The sequence below is a fragment of the Typopeltis vanoorti genome, chromosome 9 (assembly GCF_054136105.1).
Source record: "Typopeltis vanoorti isolate ZY-2024b chromosome 9, IOZ_Tvanoo_1.0, whole genome shotgun sequence".
Lineage (NCBI taxonomy): Eukaryota > Metazoa > Arthropoda > Arachnida > Uropygi > Thelyphonidae > Typopeltis > Typopeltis vanoorti.
This window is the reverse complement of record NC_143557.1, coordinates 53,838,552-53,862,844: the sequence shown is the minus strand read 5'-3', so window position 1 is coordinate 53,862,844 and position 24,293 is coordinate 53,838,552. Positions and strand designations below refer to the sequence as shown.

The window sequence follows — 24,293 nt, the reverse complement described above, 5'->3', positions numbered from 1 at the left end:
ATTAAATTCTTTAGCCTTATTATCTAGTGAAAATGCTGTTGCTCAGAAAATAGACATTTGTGAAAGATTAAAACCTTTTGCAGATTTAAAATCAAGAAAAAAATATATCTAATTGATTAAATTAAAATTAGAGTGTAAAATGAGTAATTTTTGTTTGCATTCATTTTTATTTGTTTCTTTTTTATGTAGTATATCAGAGTGAATAAAAATGATAAGTAGAAATAATGAAATTATGAAATTATTAATAATTTGAAAAAAAAAAGTTATACTTACAATTAGAAAGGACTTAAGTATAAAAAAAAACTTAGGGGGGGGGGCATCACATATGGAGTCTGCCTGGGGCACGAAATTATCTTGTTCCGGCTCTGCATGCAACCTCCATGGAATCAGAGACACATTGTGGGAGGTACACACTATTGCACACAATACTCATCCAACCATTCCTTAAAATGATTCAATGTGTCTACTTTCACAACACACTCAGGCAATGCATTCCACTCTCTATGCAAAGAAATTTCTCATTCTTCTGCTCACACCCTCTTTATACAGTTTCCAGCGATGGTCTTTTGTGCTACCTACCTCTCCCATTTTACGAAAAATCTCTTCCATATCAACCTGATAACAATCTCTGACTAGGAGGTTATATATCTCAATCAGATCCTCTCCCCCCTCCCCTTCCTCCTATTCATGAGGCTTTGCAGTTTACATTCTTTCAATCTGTCATCGTACTCCAAATTCCAAAGACCACTGATAACCTGGTTTTTATGGAACCCCTTCCATAAAAACCAGACAACCAGATCTGTGCACAGTGATCCACATGAGGCGTGATCGAGGCCTTATACAGTGTCATCATAACCTCTTTATTTCTGCATATCAGGTCCTCCACATCATTGCCATTATCCGATGTGTTGTCTTGAACAACTTGTGCAATGTGATCCCTGAATTTCAGGTCCTTGTTCAACACCACTCCCAGATTTCTCATTTCCTCTACCTCCTTTAAAATTTTTCTGCCAAGTGTATACTTTGCATCGCATCGTTGCTTACCAAATTTCAAAACCTTACACTTTGAACATTGAACTGACAATTCCACCTACCTGCCCATTCATGCAGTCCTTGAAGTCCTCCTGCAAGTCCATAACATCTGCTTGACTCTGCATTGTTCTCACCATTTTTGCATCATCTGCAAACAGCTGCATATCACTAGTTAAACCCATCCCAATATCATTAATATACAAATTGAATAAGAATAGCCCCAAAACTGACTCCTCTGGTCAGCCAGTCACTAATCCAACTTAGAAGTTTGTTATCCAATTTGTTATATAAATTGAAACAGATGGGAATCTGTTTCAATTTATATAATATCATGTTGTGTGGGAGACTATCAAAAGCTTTTGTAAAATCCAAGCACACCACTGTGTATTCATTTCCTCTGTCCATGGTATTTGTCACCTTGTTATAGTACATAAGTAAGTTAGTGAAACATGATCTCCCCATAACAAACTCATGCTGATAATCACAAAGAATACTGCTGTTTTCAACCCAATTCCATATCCTACTTCTCACCAATCTCTCTAGTACCTTCACCACAACTCCAGATATACAGATTGGTCTATAATTTGAAGCCACAGCCTTATCACCACCCTATGCAGTGGAACAATTTTACCTTTGTTTCACTCCTTTAGAACCTGTGCTTTTGTAAGACTCTTATTAAACAGGCATGCCAATGCTGCCAATTCCCTGGAACATTCCCTTAATACTCATGGTGATATGTCATCAAATCCTATTGGCTTATTGACATCAAGATTATTTATTTTCTCAAATACTTCCTGTTTATTCACAGTTGAGCTATCCTCTTCTAGGTACTTTGACACTTAAGTTCCTTATGATTCCACCTTGATCAGGATGAAACACCCTTATAAATTGATCACTGAATACCTCAGCAATGTCTTCTGCAGCAGTTACAATTCTACCATTTTCATCCATTAACTTCATCTTAACATGATCATTCTTTCTTCTGATTGCCACATACTTAAAAACTCTGGTTTTTCTTTGCCTGATTTGCCAATTTCTGCTCATACTGCACTTTGGTTTTTCCTCACTAACTAAATCACTCGCCTGGCTTGTTCTTTATAATCTTCATGAAACTGTTTATTACCATTATTCATCTTGTACTTCCTTCTTTTTACAGATTTCGTGCTTAAGCACGAAATCTGTAAAAAGCTTAAGCCCCTCATTCATCCATTTTACACCTACCTTATTCAGCCTTTTTGCATTTGGAATACATTCACACATTGATGCTGTTATGTATTTCTTTGTAATTTCTTTCCCATGCAGCATTTATTTCCTTACCACTCAATTCCTCATAATGAGTTGAGTATTAAGGAAAGTGGTTAGCTTGTCATCAACCTTAATATTCCACATATATCCTTTCCTCACAAAAGTCTGCATATGGCTAGGCACACCCCAGGTTATCACTTCATGATCACTCTCACCAACTGGAGGAAAGTGTAAAACTCCACTCACAGTTACATGAAATGATCAGATCTAAAACTCTTGATCTTCATGTGCCTTTCTTTATAGTTATTTCTCAAGAAATTCATTTTTCTTATTCCCAAATGCTATTTTTTCATTCCAATTTATACTGCCATAATTAAAATTGGCAATAATAATTACCCTTCCTTTGTTCACTAATCCAAGTTGTTTATACATTTCTTCATCACTACCCTCCACATTCCCTAGTTTATAGCAACATCTAGCTAATTATGTCTTTTTGTCACCTTCCACGTTCCACCACACTTGCTCATAACTAGTGTCACTATTTCGCTCTTTCATTTCTTCCTCATGTGGACTTAATTCCTGTTCTCATGAGCAGTACTCCCCCTTCCTTTTTGCCTCTTCTTTCTTCACAACAAATACTGTATCCTTCCATTTCTCTTCTTGTTATGATATCATCTTCTTTCAAACCATATTTCACTTATTTCAATGATTTTGGCAGCAAATAAACTCAATCACTGAAATTATTTCATCCTCTTATTTCTTGTACTTCTGGCCTTTGTAAACAAACACAGCAGTTCATTTTTAGGTCTATAACCAGTCCTATCCAAGCCACTGGTTGGTTGTTATTTCCCCACCACACCTGCCCTTGCCCAATCACCTTGATCACCACTTATGACATGTATCCGCTCAATCTCAACTTCCCCATCCAAATCGCAATATATTTCATCTCCATAACACACATTCACGGCTACTTTCAACATCCACTCTCCCTATGCCATTTCCCTCTGTCCACCTGGGCTCTACCCGTTTCTCTGTTCCTCTTGTTTTGTTTGCTGTTTGTGTTTATGTTTGTTGATATCAAATTAATATTAAACATAAATCATATAAGCCATGTATGAACTAAAGAATTTAGAATGATATTAAGTTTATTGATATCAAACCCACAGGTTTCTGCCTATTTCTAAGAACTAGTACAATATTGTAGTATAATACAGTGCAATATGATAGTGGAGCCTTAAAAAATGAACTAATAGATGATCACATTGACTAATTGGAGGTCATGCCTTCTGTTTTCTTCAATGTGATTACTTTATATTTCTAGTTACTTACATCCTGGACTGGGAAAATGCAGAGCTAATAGCATTTTTTTAAAACTTTATGCTTTCTGTTAAAATTAAAAGCTGGATACTTTCATAGATCTTTGATCTGAAATGAAATATTTTATGCATTTATTTTAGCAGACACTTTTACACTAACAGAAATATGATATCCAGTTCTTTCTTTCATGCTTACACAGTGATCAGAATACATTATGAAAAATTATGGAGACAACTACCGCGTTAGAGTAAAACTTTAGTTTACGTTCCGCTTTGGCCGATAGTTGAAGGAATAGACAGTCCTAATTATCACCTAGCCAAGAAATTAACGTCAACACTCAAGGAGTTGGTAAGTCATTTCCCCTCCTATATAAAGAACACACAACACTTTATAAGCCAAATTAAAAACATAATGCTCGGCAAAGATGATTTATTAGTCAGTTTTGACATTTCTGCCCTTTTCACAAATGTCCCAATCAGTAACACGATTCTTCTTTTACAGAATAAATTTCCACCCGACATTACTGCGTTCTTTGTCCACATACTATGTTCCAGTTACTTTGTGTGGCAAAATAAATTTTACCTACAAAAAGAAGGTACGGCCATGGGCTCACCACTATCCCCCCCCCAATTGCTAGCTTTTATATGGAAGCTTTTGAGCAAAGTGCTCTTGATTCCTTTACCCTAAAACTTACAAACCTACAGTGTGGCTTAGATACATTGATGATGTTTTTGTTATCTGGCCACATGGTTGACAAACTTTAAACACATTCCTTAGCCACATGACCACATACAATTTACTATTGAAATTGAAAATCAGAACTCGCTCCCGTTCCTGGATACACTGGACACACATCTTCCCTCAGGCAGTCTATTCTGCATGATTTACCACAAAGTGACACATACTGGCCGATATATACATGCTAACTCATATCACCACCTGTCGCAAAAATTTGGAGTCATTAACACCCTTAAAAACAGAGCTATAACAATTTGCTGTAATCAACAAGTTCTTAAACAAGAATTAAAGATTATTAGCAACACATTTATAAATAATGGCTATAATAAAAATACTATTAATAAAGTTCTTCATAAAACTTCATCAAAAATGAATATAGATTACAGTAAAACCATAACCATCCCATACATTAAAGGGTTATCAGAAAAAATCAATAGAATCCTACACTATTATAATCTTAGTGCTACTTTTAAACCATCTATAAAATTAAAAAACATAGTCAACTCCTCTAAGGATCCTCTCCTCCCATTGGTACATCCTGGAGTTTATTGCATCTACTGCCCCTGTAACTTACCTTATATTGGTGAAACTGGACATACAATCCATATACGTAAAAAAGAACACAAAAGACACATTAAATTTAACAATTTTCGTGAGGCAGGCATCTCAGATCACGCTCTCAACATCCTACACCAAATTGATTGGAAAAGTATCTCCTCTTTATATCATACAAAAACCTAGTATAAAAAAAATTTAAAGAAGCCTGTTAAATTCCGATTAACCACCCTGATCTCAACAATAATGGTGGCATAAAAATTCCAAGAATTTGGATGGCACATATTCAGCCTACTTAGTTTCCAGCATACTTTAGGACTTTAAGCAATTTTCAGCTTTTATTGGAAACTATTTCATACCAATATATATATATATATATATATATATATATATATATATATATATATATATATATATATATATATATATATATATATATATATATATATATATATATATATATATATATATAAACATGTTGCTCTCCAGCCCAATTTAATTTTGTAACACACATACATACATACATACATACATCTTCAAGACCCACCTTTCCTAATTGGGTTGTGGGGGCTGCAAGAGGAACTTCCAATGGTCACGATCCTCTGCCACCAAGCTCAGGTGTTCTGGTGGGATTCCCAAACGTGTCTACTCAAGGTTTTGGATATAATTTATCCAGCGAGTCCTTGGCCTTCCACATGGCCTCCCACCCTCTGGCTTGGCAGAGAGGGCCTGCTGAGGGAGCCTCTCTTTGTGGCATTCTGACCAGGTGCCCGTATCAACATAACTGTGATCTCTCAACACGGAGAAGCAGCAGTCGAGTATTGAGGATTTCCCAAATTGCAGAGCTTCTGAATCTGTCGAGTCTTGTCATCCCCGCAACCCCTCGAAGGAACCTCATTTAAGCCGCTTGGATTCGTATCCGCATTCTTTCAGTCATTACCCAACTCTCATGACCATAGGTGAGGATGGGGAAATAGACTGTATTGAAGACAGCCAGCTTTGCCTTCTGGCTTACTCCCGCTTCAATACTACCGAACGGCTAAGCTCCCTCAATATTGAGCTTGCTAAGCTAATTCGAGTATCTAGCTCTACGTCCCATTTTCCATCATTCGTGAATATGGACCCAAGGTATTTAAACTTCTCCACCTGCTTCATTGGGACTCCACTTACATGTAGAGTGCACTGGGATGGTTGTCTTGAGACCACAAATGTTTCAGCTTTGGCCACACTGATCTTCATTCTGGCATCTGCACAAACAGCTACAAACCTATCCAGGGTCTGCTGGAGGTCATCTGTGGAAAAGCTAAGCAGAACTAGGTCATCTGCAAAAAGCAGATGTCCAATGCTACATCTTCCAATTCTGACACACTCACTGCCTCGGCTGTGCCTATCAATCCAGTCCATAAATATTATGAAAAGGAGGGGTGACAGAACACACCCTTGGCAGAGGCTAACGGAGACTGTGAAAGGTTCAGACTTTGTGCTGTTTACCCTGACACAAAACTCTGGACATTCGTACAGGGACTTGATGGCAGCTAATAGTTGGTCATCCACTCCATACTCCTGTACTACATGCCAAAGCTTATACCGAGGAACCTGGTCATATGCCTTCTCCAAGTCCACAAAACATGTGTAGACATTCTTGGCATATTCCCAAGATTTCTCAAAGACTTGCCTTAAAGTGAAGATTTGGTCAGTTGTGCTTCTACCAGGACAAAAGCCACATTGTTCTTCCTGGAACTTTGACTCAACCATGCTCCTGCACCGTCTTTCCAAGCACTTAGCATACACTTTCCCAGGCAGGCTGAGCAGAGAGATGCCATGATAGTTACTGCAATCCTTCTGGTCTCTCTTCTTGAAGACTGGTATTATTATGCCTGTCTGCCATTGCTTTGGTGCACGCCCAGATATCCAAGCAGCTTGACACACTCGAGTCAGCCAAAAAACACCGTCTCGATTAAAGGCTTTTAGCATTTCGGGCTGAATTTCATCATCGCCAGCAGCCTTGCCCGATTTTAGCAATTTTATTGCTAAATGGACCTCTTCTGCTATGAGACTAGTCATTGCCCTGATCTGCACCTCTTGGATGTCCACAATTGCTGGGCCACCCGGGTTAAGAAGGCTCTCAAAGTATTCCTTTCATCTGTGGAGGATATCTTTCTCGGTTGTTAAAAGTGCACCATCAGAGGCCTTAATTGCCCTTGCTGTGCACGATTTCCTCCCTCGAAGGTGGCGGATGGTCTGCCAGAATACTTTGTTTGCATTTGCATAGGATGAGTCTAATCTTTCTCCAAAGGATTCCCAAGCCTTTTGCTTTGCTGTCTTTACAATTTTGTAACATAATAGATAATAATAATAGCACTCTAGCTTTGATCTAGTAAAGTTTTTTTTTCCCCTCACCAGAGGCCAGGCCAATAATTGTTGTAACAGTTGGTCAGTAACTTTAGCAAACCATGTAGATTGTAGTGCAGCTTGTTTCTTTGTATATATGTATATGCGCCAGATGATGACCTTGATATGAAGGTCAAAATGTCGAGTGTTCATTTTGATTTATATTAAACCAAAGTTTTGTTCTAACATGGTAGTTGTCTCCATAATTTTTGATAATGTGATATCCAGTTCAATATACTCAAACTGGAAAAGATAAAAATATTTGCTGCAAGCAAACTTAACACAAATAGTAGATCTGCCTGTCAAAAGAGGTGAAAGTGTTAAAGATGTTTTCACATCTTTAACACTTTCACCTCTTCCTTACAAATAATCTATTCAAGTATGCTCCAGATGATGACCTTGATATGAAGGTCAAAACATCAAGTGTTCATTTTGGTTTATATTAAACTAACTATATTTAACTAACATATTTTATTAATTAACATATAAACTAACTATATTAAACTAACATATGTTAGTTTATATTAAACTAACATACAGAAAGGTGCCTATAGGCACCTTTCCGTATGGTGTGTATCATAAACATAGCTTAGTGCAAGTTTCCTCACCAAATGTCCTCACCACTACTAATTTTCACCTCATGTTTTATGGCAGTAGGACAATCTTAACAGTTTCTATTTGCCATTTATTTGTCTGCATAGTTTTGATACTTTTGATTTTAAACAGTTGTTGAAAGTTTTTTTCACTTAGTTATATCATACTATAAATTAAAGATACCAAGAAATTATATTCTTAGTTTCATCCATTATCTAAGTATAAGCAAACAAAGTTTGCACATGAAATCACATCACAACTGGGCTATTTGTATATAGAGGCTAATGACTTCACATCAGTTAGCTTAGTATCCCATAATGTAATCTGCATATCCTTAAACATTGTATAATGGTATGCATTATGGGAAGGGTTTGTGCTACCCAGATAGTTTCTACCTTTATTGATGTCTCCTCAGTGGGAGCCAGACCCAGAAGTGCAAGTTTACTCACTTACCAAATGTCCTCACCACCACTATTATTTTTCACCCCTTTTTCTTTTGGCAATACAGTAATTGTAAGTAGGACAATTTCAGCAGTTTCTGTTCATCATTTCCTTGTCAGTAGTTTGATATTTTTTGAAATCTTTCTCTAATCCAGAGTATTTTATTAATAAGGTGTGACACTTTTGACTACTTGTATATTATAATAATAATAATAATATTATTATTATTATTATTATTATCCTTAGACCCATTGGAGTCAGACTCATTTAGGAGGTCCCTTTTGTCATACGCACGACTCATCGTATCATGCCTTAAACACATTCAAATTCTCTGCAGACACCACACTCTCAGGCAATGCATTCCATTCATTCACTACTCTCATGCAAATAACTTGCTTCTCACTCTCTTGCTTACACCCTCCTTATGCAGCTTCTAGGGATACCTCTTGTTCTCACCCAGTCTCCTACCATTTTATGAAAAACCTCTTCGGTGTTAATCCTATAACAACCCTTACCAACTTGTACATCTCTATGATATCACTCTTATCCACTAGACTGCAAATTGCATTGTCTCAACCTTTCTTCATATTCAACAATCCAGAGAACAGAAACTATTTTGGTCAGTCACTTCTGGACCCTTGCTAACATCTCTTCTCTTCATCCTTTTGAAAAATTGGTGACCAAATCTTGCACAGTAGTCCATAGAGCCTTATACAATGGAAACAAAATCTCCTTACTTTTAAAGTCAGTGTACTTCACATCATTGCCAGAACTCATAGTGCCGTCCTCACAATTTTGGCGACATATTCTCTAAATTTTAGATCCTTATCCACCATCACCCCCAAGATCTCTTATTTCCTTCACCTCCAACAATATATCTCCATCAAGAGTAAATTCTACATCCCATCTTTGTTTTTTAACTTTTAAATCCTTTTTTTTTACATTTCACAACATTGAACTAACATCCCCAGTTCCATGCCCATTCACTGAGTCTATAGTCTTCTTGTTAGGCCATAACATCTCCTCTACTCTTCATAGTTCATCCCAACTCTGAATCATTTGCAGACAACTGTAAATCCCTATTCAAATCTTTACCAATATCATTAACATACAGAGGTTAAACAACAATGGCCCTAAAACAGACTCCCAAGGCACACACCACTACTGACTTTCTCTTTTGGGATATTGCTCCCCCATGCACAACTTGTTGATACCTATCAGACAGCAGTCTCCAGCCCAATGCACTAGTTGAACATTCAGTCCCATCTGCTCTAGTTTGACTATCAGCTTATCATATGGTAATCTATCAAAAGTCTTTGCAAAATGGACTATTGATTGGAAAATTTAGATTCCAACAGAATATAAATAAATTGAAAAAGCAAAATAAAGAAACAGAAGGAAATAAATTTACCATTGAATTATTACAAGAAGACAGTATAAAGAATATCTTACCAAAATGGAGCAAAAGAGCTTCAAAAAATTTTATCAGTAATAAAGATATAGAATCTCATTCGGAAAAATTCAAATTGAACATTAATCAAGCAGTATATGAAGCACTGAGACAGAAACAAATCGTAAAATACAAAACAAGATGTACTCACTGGTATACACGGTAAATTAAGAAATAAAAGCACTATCAGCAACCAAAAAAACTGCATGTAATTAACATTTACAAGATAAAACTAATATAGCCAAATATGAAGCATATAAAAGAATGAGAAATAAACTGAATAGCAAAATAACTCATAAGGGAAAAATATTTAAAAGGTTATTCTCAACAACTGGAATATGACTTTTATGGAGCACAGAAACAAGTATGGAAAATGATCCAAAATCAGTGAAAAGAAATTTGTGAACACATAAATACACTGTTTGGAAAGAAGTCAACAAACACCCCCCATGGGTAAGGTACATCATGCCTTGTAATGAGTCATGTGTTTATAGCTGGTATAAATGGTAGGAATATGATGCTCCCAAGTCACCGCAGCTGCATCTCGGTGAAATAACTGCGAGAAGAGAACTGATGGAGCTTGAAAGAAACATCGTGATAGATGCCATGTTTGCAAGCCTATCTGTTTGGCAAATTGTCGATAAACTGGGCTATCCCAGGTTAACAATCAGTGATACCATACTGAGATGAAAGTGCAGGCAGGAGTCGACTGTAAGTGCTACTGGCAGTGGACACCCTGCCACACTCACTGAACATGACTGTAGCGTACTACTGAAGATAATATGTAAAAACTGTCATTGTCAGCTGACACGTTGAATGCAGAGTTCCAGGCATCGAGTGGAATACGAATATGCTCAAAAACATTCAGGCTGACAACATCGGTTTCCATGGTAGGAATGGTGGCTTTCAACCATTCCTACCATGGATAGCAGCAACCCTGTTTCCATGGTTGCTGCTATAGACCAGGGAGGTCCACAGGAAGATGTAGATACCACGTATTGGCATATTAGCATAATGAGTGCAGTATTATTGAGTGCATTAATGTTGAGTGCATTAATGTTGAGTGCATAAATAATAATGAGTGCATTATTATTGTGCAGAGAGCACAATAATAATAATTATAATTATTATGGGACACTTCAACTGTGGGAACATAGATTGGAAGTAAGAAAGGGGGAATGGCAAGATGAAATTTATACAGTTACTAAGGGATGATTATCTGAAACAACATGTTATAGTGGGGACCAAGGGTTTGAGAGTGCTGGATATGGTAATAGCATCAAAAGATATGTCTGTCACCAAAGTAGACACTCTGCCTCCATTTGGGGAGAGTGACCATGCAGTCTTGTTCTGGGAAGTTGCTAAACATGTGGAATTCTTTGTCAAGAAAGAGTTTCTGTTGAACTATAAAGGTGGTAGTTATAACAGGAGACATCGTGGAGCAATGCCATGGCTTGAGAAGTTACAAGGAAAGGATGTCAGTAGTGCATGAGAAATGGTCAGGGAAACAGTATCAGTCTGCATACCCACAGTCAGGAGGATAAACCAAGTGTGGGTTAAGTGAATGAGTAGAGATATAAGCAGATGTATGCAATTCTTGCTAGAATTGCAAAAAAAGAAAAGAAAAAGAAAACATTGTGGAGGGAATATAAAGAGAATGATGATCAAAGAAAGTGAGTACTGTTTATAAGACCATGATTTGGCTGCATCTTGACTGCTGTGCACAAATTTGGTCACCTGGGTTTTTTGGGGATCAGGAGGTGGTAGAGAGGATTCAGAGACAAGTGATCAAGGCTGGTGACAGATCTGTGGAATTCTCCTTATGAGAATAGATTGAATGTGTGCATGGGTTGCGAAGTCTGATTGATAGGTGGAAAAGAGGAGACATGATAGAAACTTATATTAAAGTGGTTTTATAAAATTAATGCAAAGGAAATTTTTCAATACATGACAAATAGAGAACTAGGAGTCATCCATGGAGGTTGTGTAAGAATGTGTAGACTAGACTTTTGCATGGAGAGTGGTGAACAATTGGAATGGATTGCCATAATTAGTTGTAAGTGCCCTGACAGTGAATGAGTTTAAGGAGAGTCATGATAGGTTTTGTGTTTATAAACATTAGTGAAATAATAATAATAATTTCAACATGATTTTTCTCATTCAGCCATAATTAATTAACCTGTTGAAAGTAAAAGTGAGATGGCTTCACAACTATTTGTATGGATTCCAAATATCAAATTTTAATCAAAATCTGTCTGGGCAGAATCAAGTCATGGAATAACTTGCATATTATCAGTAACCTTCTAATCACTAAAACTACAGCAAATGGGGATGGATATAGGGTGAGATGGATAGGACAGTGGTTGATGGAGAGATATCAGAGAGTAGTTTATTCAGGAGTAGAATCCAAAAGAAGGCCTGTGACTAGTGGTATGCTGCGGGTTTCTGTTCTAGGACTACTACTATTCATTTTATACATTAACAATATTGGAAAGGATCTGAGAGGAATTGTTCAGTTATTTGCTAATGACGCAAAGTTGGGTAAAGCAATAGTTAATACAGATGATGTCAAAATTTTGCAGGATGATTTGGATAGATTGGCAGACTGGGCAAAGGAGAATGGATATTAGTTTAATGTGTGGCAAAATGTAAGGTTATGCATTTTGGGGTGAAAAGATTACCAGCTGTATACCACATTAGTGGTACTGTACTCCAGGAAATTGACAAAGCCAGAGACTTGGGAGTGTTAGTGGATAGGGAGGTAAAGTTTAGGGGCACATAGCAAAAGTGGCTAAAGCAGCTCATCAGATCACTTGGTTACTGAAGAATACTTTGATGAGCAGAGACAATCAGGTTTTTGTTTCTCTTTATCAAGCCTTGATAAGATTCCATCTTGACTACTGCACACAGATCTGGGTGATGAGGAGGAGATGGAGAGAATCCAGAGGCAAGTGACCAAGATGGTAGCTGGTCTGTGGAATGAACCTTATGAGAACAGGTTGAAGATTCGTGGGTTACAGAAACTGGTTGATATGATTGAGACACAAATTATTGAAGTGTTTTTACAAGATTAATTCAGAGGAAATTTTTCAGAACCTTGTTCCTTCTCCTTGTTCTACCACATGAAAAATTTCTCCCAGTGTTAATTTGATAATAACCCTTCAATATCGTAAATGTCTCAATCTTATTCCTCCCCTTTGTCTTCTGTCTACCAAACTCTACAGTCTGCATGTCCTCTGCCTATTTTTATAACCAACATTATTTAGTCCTGATATCATTTCTGTTATGTATTTGTACAATCTCCAAGGTTACTTCATCCTCTTCAAATCCCATTGACAAGATCTCAGCATAAAAATTCAGACATGGTCTGATCAAAGCTTTATATAATGGTGTCACTACCCGCTCATCTGTCATGGTCAATGTCCTTCTCAATATTGCAGAATAAAAGAGGATGTGGTCTTTTACAAGTTGTGCAAACAGTAGATGAATTAAAACAGCAAGCATTGAATGATTACATCAAGAAAATCACAGAAAAATGCTAATTGAGCTTACAAAGAAAAAGTAGTGAATGTAGTAGATTCAAACAAGTTGTACAAGGAGAAAATGGCAAAAATTTTTTCCAATCTTCTTACGAGGTTGGAAAAATAAAGCACTCCATAGTCAATATCTGGATATTGAAGGGAAAGGTGACAGTCACTGAACTTGGCAATGGCTTCAGCAGGGCAAAATCGGAGAAAGAGACAGAAGGTCTGATATTACCTAACTACCTAAATGCCGACTGTGCATAGATAAAGAAGAGACAGTGGACCATATCAGTTCTTGCAGCAAGATTGCTCATACATACCATAAACGAAGGCATGATTGGGTAGCAAAACTGTACACTGGAGCTTGTGTAGGAAATATGGTTTCCCAATTTGTAAAACCCCCTTGGGAACACGCAGTTAAAAAAGTTATTGAAAATGAAAATACCAAGATACAGTGGTACCTCGACTTATGAACTTTTCAAGATACGAACTCTTTTCATATCCCATTTTTGACCTCTAGATACGAACCTAGACTCAAGATATGAACCGTGATGCTTTTCTTTTCAAATGAATTAAAGCCTGTTTTACATTATACTTTTTTTAACTTTTTCCCCTAGTACTAGAAACAGGCTTAATGCAGAGTACAGCACCAGCATAATATGTATGCATGTTTAGCTGAGCTCGCACTGAACCATCTCTTGTGTAATGATTGTTGTTACTCTGTCATATTTATCTGAAATATGACGAATGCTGCACATATTTGCTCTTTTGTGTATCTATTCAGTATTTGTGTAAACAAACAATACACTTCGTAAAGAATTTTTTAGGTTTGTATTTGTTATGTGTACTGTATGTGTATTTCTTTTTATAAGTGACTTGTTTTATTCTAGCTTCACGTTTATTTTCTGAATAATCTACCAGATAAGCATCATTTCACTGATCGGCGTATTATTTTCAACATGGGGCCAAAGAAAACTAACAAAGAAGAGAAGAGAAGAAGAAAATCACAATAGAAATTAAGAAAGAGATTGTGGGAAAATATGAGAAAGGAGTCAGGCAAAGTGATCTGTACAAGCAGTATGACTTGTCCAAATCCATCATAGCTACAATTGTCAAGAAAGCAGATTCTTATGAGGAACTGGATGTGGCCAGAGGAGTATCTATCGTGTCATCTCGAAGAAATAAAGTTATGGAAGAAATGGAAACTTTACTACTCGTCTGGATTAATGACATGCAACTGAAAGGAGATAGTGTATCTCAAAACATGATCTGTTTACAAGTTCAAACTATTTGCAAAGATCTTTCACAGAACTTCGGCGAAGAGTTTAAAGCTAGCAAAGGATGGTTTGAGAAATTCAAGGATATAACCGGTATCCATAGTATTGTTAGACATGGAGAAGGTGCTAGTGCTGACGAAGAAGCTGCTGAAAGGTTCGTGAAGGAATTTCGGAAACTGATGGAGTCTAAAGGTTACAGACCAGAACAAGTTTTCAACTGCGATGAAGCTGGGCTTTTCTAGAAGAAAATGCCTAAGCAAACGTTCATCACTAAGGAAGAAATGGCATTGCCAGGACACAAGCCAATCAAAGACAGACTAACTTTGCTTTTTTGTGCCAATGCCAGTGGTGACCTGAAGATAAAACCTCTGTTGATTTACCACTCTGAAAATCCTAGAGTCTTTAAAAAGCAGAAAGTTAACAGGCACAAACTCAGCATTGTGTGGAGAGGTAACAGCAGAGCCTGGGTAACCAGGTAATTCTTCTGTGAGTGGATTACAGAGGTCTTTGCTCCCACAGTGAAACAGTATCAACAAGAAAAGGGTCTACCTGAGAAAGTTCTTCTTATAATGGACAGTGCTCCAGCACATCCACCACAGTTGGAAGGAGATTTGAATGAAGAGTTTAATTTCATCAAAATTAAGTTCTTGCCTCCTAATACCACACCACTCCTACAACCAATGGATCAATATGTTATTTCCAACTTTAAAAAGCTTTATACTAAAGCTCTTTTCCAAAGATGTTTTGAAGTTATCACTGACACAGAATTAACCCTCAGGGAATTCTGTTAGAATCACTTCAATATTCTTCATTGTTTGCATCTTATTAGTCAGGCATGGGAAGAGTTTCTGTGAGAACTACTCTAAAATCAGCCTGGAAAAAGTTATGTCCCAACTGTGTCTGAGGAACTGCATTGGAAGGACCTGAAAGTGAAATTGACATTGTAGATACAGTTGTCTCCCTGGTCAAGACCATGCATTTGGAAGTTGATGAAGCAGATGCAGAGGAGCACAATGCTGACCTGACCACTGAAGAGCTACAGGAGTTAAGAAGAGATCAAGAAAAAGAAAGGGATGAGGAGGAAAAGCAAATGCCTTCAGAGGACGAAGAAGATAGCAACAAAAAGGGAACAATTCCAACAAGTGATGTAAAAAAAAATTTGCAGTACTGGGGCAAATTGCAAGAATTAGTTAACAAGTAGCATCCAAATCAAGGTGTGTTTCTAGAACCACCAATATCTTCAATGACAATGTCATTAATCACTTTAGAAGGGTGTTAAGGAAACGACAGAGTCAACATTGGATAGGTTTTTTAAACCTCCCTCACCTAAGAGACAAAAAGAAGCAACTGATACAAAAAGAAGCAACTGATGACAACAAATCGAAAACTCATGATCCACAAAAGCAGCCACAAGAAAATTGATTTTTTTTTTAACAATTTAAATGAAGATGATTTTCATACTAATCGTGTAAAACCAAAGATTTCATAAATAAAAATTAATATGCAATGGTATACAAAATGCATATTTATAGTGTAAAAATGCTTCATCTCACTCATTCTCCATTTCTTTGCATTTTCTTCATTTAGTTGAGAATAGTTTTTTTTTTTTTTTTGGATTTTTTTTTTTTTCTAATTTTTGAATCTGGGAATGAATTAATTGATTTCTCATAAGATATAAATGGAAAATTGGGTTTTGAGATACGAACCACGATCAGGAACAAATTAGGTTTCATAAGTCGAGGTACCACTGTATTATTATTATTATTATTATTATTATTATTATTATTATTATTATTATTATTCAGGACTCCATGGAGTCAAATGACTCATCGTGGGAGGTCCTTCCTAAGAACATAAAGTCTGTCAAGACTCATCGAGGGGAGGTCCCCCCTAAGAAACACAAAGTCTATCATATCACTCCTTAAATTCATTGACTGTTCTCGCTCTCACCACTCCATCAGGCAATGCATTCCACGGTTCATGGGACTTGAAAATTCAGACTGACATCTTGAACATTGATATTCTATATTCATGATATCACTGTAGCTGAACAACAGCATGGGTAATTTATTGCTGTGGCAATACCAGGGGACAGTAGGTTAGAAGAAAATGTGCATGAAAAACTGACAAAGTATAGGGATTTGGAGGTTGAAATTCAATGACATTAGAGCAGTGTTTCTCAACGTGGGGCATACGCCTCACAGGGAGGCAATTAGGAAATGTACATGTGTATATTTATATTATACTTTTTCAGAACTTGGCTAACTATTATGCTAGAGGAGGGGGGCATCAAGATCTTTGGGACGTTGAGGTGGGACATGATCCATTTGTTATAGGAGCAATATCAAGAGCATTTATGAAACATCTGGGAAAGTTGAGCCTCCCAGATTTAACACTATCTCAACTCCAGTAAACTGCACTTTTAGGGACATCTCACATTTTATGATGATATTCAGTTGATTCCCAGGCCTTTTGGATAAGACCTGAATTGGATTCATTAGCCAGTCAAAGATTTTATTTTGCTGGTTCATGTTATTGTTATTCTTTGACTGTGAATTCTCTTAACTGAATAAATATAAGGCTTCTCATCATAACATTAGAATTAATTAAAGTTGTATGTTAGTTGTATATTTTGCAAAATTTTGGATTCTTCTGTATTGAATAGTAAAGTTTAATTATGTATGCTCAGTAAAATAGCATGTTTGCATATTAGATAAAGAACAATAGAATTTATTGACTTCCTATATTTTTCTTCCTTCTTACAAGGATATCATCACAGAGAGATTGTAGCTTGTGCTTATTTACTCCTGTCTCAGTCATAGCCTTAAGCAGGAGAACACACTAAGACTTCCCGAATTTTGAGATTTGCATGCACTTGGAAGTCACAAGGGATGAGGGTTATGGAACCCTGTATTTGAATTATAAAAACTAGCACTTTGAACTCTTATGTTCAAAGTTTGTTCTCCAGTTTACTTAGACTGTGACCAAGATACAAGTAGGTAAACACATGCCACGACCTAATCTGTTCTCTCCTTAATAGTGATGATATTATTGTAATGGGAATGAAATATATAAGAACTGATAAATTCAGTTATTCATTGCATTATTAACCATTATTAATTACATAATATGTTTGCTACAAGTTTGTTTGAAATATCTAGCATATTGTACTATATAATAGATTATTTGACTGTATGAACATTTTTACAGTGACTTGTCAGCTTCCTGGTTCAAATGGATATCCAGGAGGAAAAGCTATCTTTATTGATACAGAAAACACTTTGTATCCTTTTCTGCAAACTGACTGATAAGCAGTTTATTGGAATATAGAATTTCATGTATTATTATTATTATTATTATTATTATTACCACGGGCTACTCCAGGAGTCCTTAGACTCATCGAGGGAGGCCCTAAACATCATGTTCACACAGCTGTTCAACATTCTCACAGTATCTATCATACCTTGCCTTGAACTCGCTCACTGTCATAGCACCCACAACAGACTCTGGCAGCTTATTCCACTCATTTACCACTCTAAAAGTAAAGAACCCAGCTCTAACACCCCTGCTAACCACGCTCTTGCCCAGCATCCATGGGTGTCCCCTAGTTCTCCCACCACCAGTCCTGATCTCAAAAATATCCTCTGAATTAATCGTATAGAATCCTTTTAGCAATTTGAATGTCTCAATCATATCTCCCCTTTTCCGCCTATCAACTAGTTTCTGCAACCCACAAATCTTCAACCTGTTCTCATATGGTTCATTCCATAGACCTGCTATCATCTTAGTCACTCGCCTCTGGATCCTCTCAACCTCCTCCCCATCAAGAAGGAACCAAGGTGACCAAATCTGGGCACAGTAGTCGAGATGAGGTCTTATCAGGGCTCGGTACAGAGGTACAATAACTTGTTTTTCTCTGCTCGTCAAGGTATTTTTCAACAACCAAGTGAGTTGATCAGCTGATTTAGCTACTTTCGCAATGTGCCCCCTAAACTTCATCTCCCTATCCACCAACACTCCCAAGTCCCTGGCCTCATCAATCTCTTGGAGTACAGTTCCACCAATGTGGTATACTGCTGCTAATCTTTTCACTCCGAAATGCATAACCTTACATTTTGTCACATTAAATTGACATCCATTCTCCTTAGTCCAGAACTCCAATCTATCTAAGTCATCTTGCAAGACTTTGACATCTTCTGCATTCACTATCGCCCTACCCAACTTTGCATCATCAGCGAACAAATGAACTGTCCCACTTAGACCCTTCCCTATATCGTTAATGAACAGATTAAACAGCAGTGGTCCAAGAACAGAACCCTGTGGCACACCACTAGTCACAGGCCGTTTTTTGGACTCTACTCCTGAATAAACTACTCTTTGATATCTCTCCATCAACCACCCAGCTATCCATCTCACCAACCCTATATCCATTCCCATATGTTGTAGTTTACGGATTAGAATTCCATGTGGTATCCTGTCAAACGCCTTTGCCAGGTCCAGCAGTATCACTGTAAACCCATTTCCCTTATCCAGTTCAGCCGTCACCTTGTTATAAAACTTGAGCAAGTTACTGAGGCATGATCTACCCTTCACAAAGCCATGCTGTCCTCTGTACAGTATCTCATTTTCATCAATCCATTCCTGTATTTTTCCCTTGACTACTTTCTCCAAGACCTTGACAACGACTCCTGATATGCTGATCGGTCGGTAATTTGCAACCATAGTCTTGGATCCTCCTTTATGCAGTGAAACTATTTTCCCCTCTTTCCACGCCTTTGGGACTAAGCCAGACCTGAGACTCAGATTAAACAACATGGTCAAGGGAACTGATAATTCATTAGCCGCTTCATGCAAGACCTGTGCCGGTATACCATCCAATCCCACAGATGTATTCACATTAAGGTTCTGTAATAGACTATTCACCTCCACTTCATTCATCACAATTCCCATATAAACTAATGGTTCCTTCATTTTTTCAACGTCACCACCTGGATGATATACTTTTGCAAAGTGCACGCTCAGTAACCCCACTATATCGACTGGTTCAGTGAACTCTTTACCATCGTCATTCCTGAAAATCATTTTGCCATGTACAGTTTTTTCCTTGCTTGCAGCATATTGAAAGAACTGTTTGGGATTCTCTTTTGCTTGCATAGCTAGTTTCCTTTCATAATCGGCTTTTGCTGTTTTTTCCACACTCATTACCCTTCTGGCCTGTACTTTATACCTTTCGTGTGCCTACATGTCACCCCTTTCTTTAAATTCCCTCCATAGTTGTTTCTTTTTTTGCAGCTCAAGCTTAATGGTGTTATTCATCCATTTAACCCCTCCTTGTTTCACTATTCGGACCTTAGGTATACAATCAGCCATAACCTCCTGTAAATGCTCTTTGATCACTTCCCATGCTCTATCGACGTCCAGCCCTTGCAGTTGTACATGCCATGGCACTGATCCAAGCAATCTCCTAAGCTTGTCATACTTGCCAGCACGGTAATTCCACATATACCCTGTCTTAATTGAAAATTCCACACCTTTAGCCACCTCCCAGGTCAAGACCTTATGATCACTCTCACCAATAGGTGGCAACATGGTCATATTCATTACAGTCAAATTCTCAGATACTATTACCAGGTCAAGCACTCTCACACCCCTAGTATTTTCAATTACATGCTGTTTCAGATAGTTATCCCTTAATAATTGAATAAAATCCATTTCCTTCCTCACATGTGTCCTCTCCTCCTTCCAATCAATGTTACCATAGTTGAAATCCCCCATAATAATTACCCTCCTTCCACTCATTTCATCAATTTGTTTATGCATACCATCTCCACCATCTATTCCATCACCTGGTCTATAGCAGCACCCAACTGTATATTTTATTCTGCCAGTATCAATCTCACACCAAATAGCCTCAAATGAGCTCCTTTCACTATCCTGCAATACTTCAATTCTCCTTGGCTGCAGTTCATCAGCTATCATCAATAACACCCCTCCCCCAATTTTATTCTCTCTGTCCCTCCTAAACATACTATAACCTACACATTCTATCCCACTAACTATATCATCTTCCATCAGCCATGTTTCATTAATGCCAATAACCTGTGGCCAGGAAGAGCCAATCAAGGCCAAAAATTCTTCCTTCTTGTTCCTAATACTCCTGGCATTAGTATACATGAATTGCAGTGTTCCCTTTGTCCCACCCCTATCTTGATGCGTTATTCTAAATATCCCATTCCCATTTTTTGTCCTTTTTTCTGGCTCAGGTACATTATATACATTTTTACACTCAACTGTCTCACTGATGTCTGGATATCCACTTCCCCCCCTCCTTGGTAGTTCTAGTTTCCCTGGTTCTGCACATCCATTTTCACTTCATTCAGCAACACTTTTTCCAGTCTCCGCACACCAAGTCCATTCAAATGCAGGCCATCCATCTTGTATAAGTCCTTTCGCCCATCAAACTCATTCCACACGTCCACAAATTCCACACCACACCGTCCGCATAACCTGCGCATAATATCATTTGCGATTATGGCCCTCCTTCTAAACTCCTCTCTGTCATACCGCAGTAGCAGACTCACCATTCTAACTCTGTCACTCTTTTCTTTAGCTACCTTTAACAATACTTTCAAGTCCTCTCTCATAAAAAATTTATCACCTTTCAATTCATTCGTACCAGCCACAATTGTTATTTCTTTCACCCTCTGTTTTTGCACTCTAATGCTCTCACTTACATCCTTAAATTTCGCACCCGGTAAGTATCTTGTTGTTATTATTATGCAGGCTTATTATTATTGAGGGAGGATACATTGCCAAAAATACTTGTGACTTTCCTCGAACACACTCATTGAAGATACACTCACCACATCTAATGGTTAATCCATTCCACCCACTTGCTACATAGCATGAGAAGAACCTAAACCTCATATGATTCCTTACTAATTCATTACTTCACTTCCAGAAAGCATCACATGAGCTGCAGAATGTCATTTATATTTAATATTGCAAGATTAAATACAAATGTTTCTCTCAAAGCTCCTTCTCTCCATCTGCAGTCAAGTCTTACTATAGCGAACTCATAGGGGACAAAGAGCATAGTTTAAGGTGGATAGTTTGATATAAAAAAATTTCCTTAATAGCATGGCTATAGAGATTTATTCAGGCCACTTCAGTAGTTTGCTAGTCCATTAGATAAAGTCCAAATAAGTCCGTTATTATGTTGTTTGCCACTAGTAAGAATTGATTGTATTTCTCAAACTTTAAAGGTCATAATTTCCTCATATGATAATATCTGACCACAATAGTGAAAATGTAGCTTTCTTAAAACTGTTCTGTGGAACAGTTTTCTTATAATATTCTGCCTGCAATATCCTCAGTCCAAAATGCATGACATTACACTTGGTGATCTTGAACTGATATTCATTATCATTTGTCCATTGAACGTCTGTTCAAATCAGCCTGCAGAGTTTTTGTATCATCTGTGTCCCTTATCACCATCCCTCACCTTTGTGTCATCAGCATATAATTAGATATTATCCTCCAGATTATTCCCAATATCACTAATAAACAAGTTAAATAACAGGAGTCCAAACACACAACCATGTGATATACCACTAGTCACTCTCCTTCTCTTAGACTCAGCACTTCCATACATCACTTTCTGATATCTGTCATTCAACCACTCTCCTATCCATGTTACAAGCCTATTTTACATACCTATTCTTTGGAGTTCATGTAACAACTTCCTATCAAACATTGGGAAAACCTAAAGTTATGTTATATTCAGTCCCATTCAGTTTTGTTCTCAATCTATTATAGACTAGATGAGATTTCCTGAGCAAAACCTACCTTAAACAGAGTCACACTGTCATGCAGAGCAGCGTTTCCAAGATTTTTCCTACAATCGAACACTTCGCAAATCCTGAAATTTTAATGGAACACCTTGGTTAGAGTCAAGTATCATCGGTCTCATATTCATTGTAAAGCTAAATGCACACTATTGCCGAAGCAGGCTGTATCGCATCGCAAAAATGTGACAGTGCACACTACAGGCGTGCCAGGCTGCAGCACATCGCATTGACCTTGCTTGTGGCACGTTTCCTGGAATAGATACCTCCATACTTCACACACTTGGAGGTGTCAACAACTGCGGACGGCTGTCAGCCAGCGCATGCTGACCTTAATAGCACAATCAGCACGCAAAATGAGGAGCACCTGTTTTTCAAACATGTTTGAACTTGTTGCAGCATTTAAAACCATTCCAGGCTCATATTAATTTTGATAATTTGTCATGGAACACTTATTCACTTTCCATGGAACACCAATGTTCTGCGGAACACAGTTTGGGAAACCCTGCTCTAGAGAAGATAAAAGTACTCACATCCATCCTTGCTGTGTATCTTAACCAGCTTTTCCAGTACCTTAATGATTACTCCAATATATTGATTGACCCATAAGTAGTTACTTCTTTCCTATCTCCATTGTTGTATAATGGAATTATCTTGCCTTACTTCTACTCATTAGAATTATGCTCATATGCTGAGACCCATCTTTAACAACCATGTTAGAGCATTTCTCATTCTTTTGCACATTGCTTCAGAACCTATGTTAGTATCCTACCCAATCCCACCAGTATTCAAACCAAGCTGTTGCAATATCTTTAAAAATACCTCTAACTCATGTGCTTCTATTCTTTCATCCAGTCTGCCCCACTTCTCTTCGCCGTTATTTGAAGAACTAATGTATCTGCTTGGCATGTGTACCTTACTAAAGCGATCACTTGAGAACTCAACTATTTTAGCTGAAGTTATTCTTCTATGGTAGGCATAACACTATCCTAAAGAAAATTCACTATAGCAAACTATCCACTGGAACAAATTTAGTGAGAATCAACTGTGCTTGCCACATAGGGAAAAAAATTCTTTTGGATTTCCCATGGCCTATTTTTTTTTATATACTGTTTTTGAGCTTTGACATCACACTTTTCCCAATATTCAGTCCACAACATTTTCATTTTATCCACCACTTGCTTTAAAATTTTATTTATCCATTTAACACGTTCGCTGCCATGCTACTTCGGCATAGTCTGTTCCCATACGCTGAGCAATTTCACTTCTTCAAGGTCAGTACGGTAATCTCGTTGCCAGTGGTAAGCATCATACGAGTATACTCATATTTGCCTTGTGCAGAGCACATACCATCTATGAGTATACACAGTTTTGCTGCTAGCTCCACAAGCCAAGCATTTTCACTTCTTCAAGGTCAGTACGGTAATCTCGTTGCCGGCGGTAAGCATCATACGAGTATACTCGTAGCTGGCTTGTGTAGCTCATATACGAACTATGAGTATACTCATAGTTGGCAGCGAATGTGTTAACTTCCATATTTAACTCTGGTGCAGTTTATTCTCTTAATTCTGAGAGTACATTTGGATATAGCATGCTTCAGACACCCACCTTATATATAGTTCCAGATATAGCCTTTCTTAATCAAAGCTCTCACATGATTTGTCACCTTACAAGTCAAATTGCACGATACAGTTGGGAGCAAACAATCATTGTTTATTTACAGATTCTTAGATGCTTTAGTTCCAGTATTATTTAACTCTGAATCCTGCTCATAGCAAAATCATATTGGAATCATTAACTCTATATTATTAATTCTCTTTCCTTAGTCTGCTGTCTAATTCATATCCCCTTCATTTAAATCACCCATGATAATAACCATCCT

General features: G+C 37.5%; 1 protein-coding gene across 1 annotated transcript in view; it reads left to right on the top strand.

Moving 5' to 3' along the window:
- Positions 1-24,293, top strand: part of LOC150103052 (meiotic recombination protein DMC1 homolog) — a 320,619-nt gene that overhangs the window by 123,114 nt on the left and 173,212 nt on the right. The window contains exon 8 of the mRNA XM_090397700.1: positions 17,775-17,847. Coding sequence (XP_090253826.1) covers positions 17,775-17,847 — 73 coding nt within the window. The remainder of the gene's footprint in view (positions 1-17,774; positions 17,848-24,293) is intronic.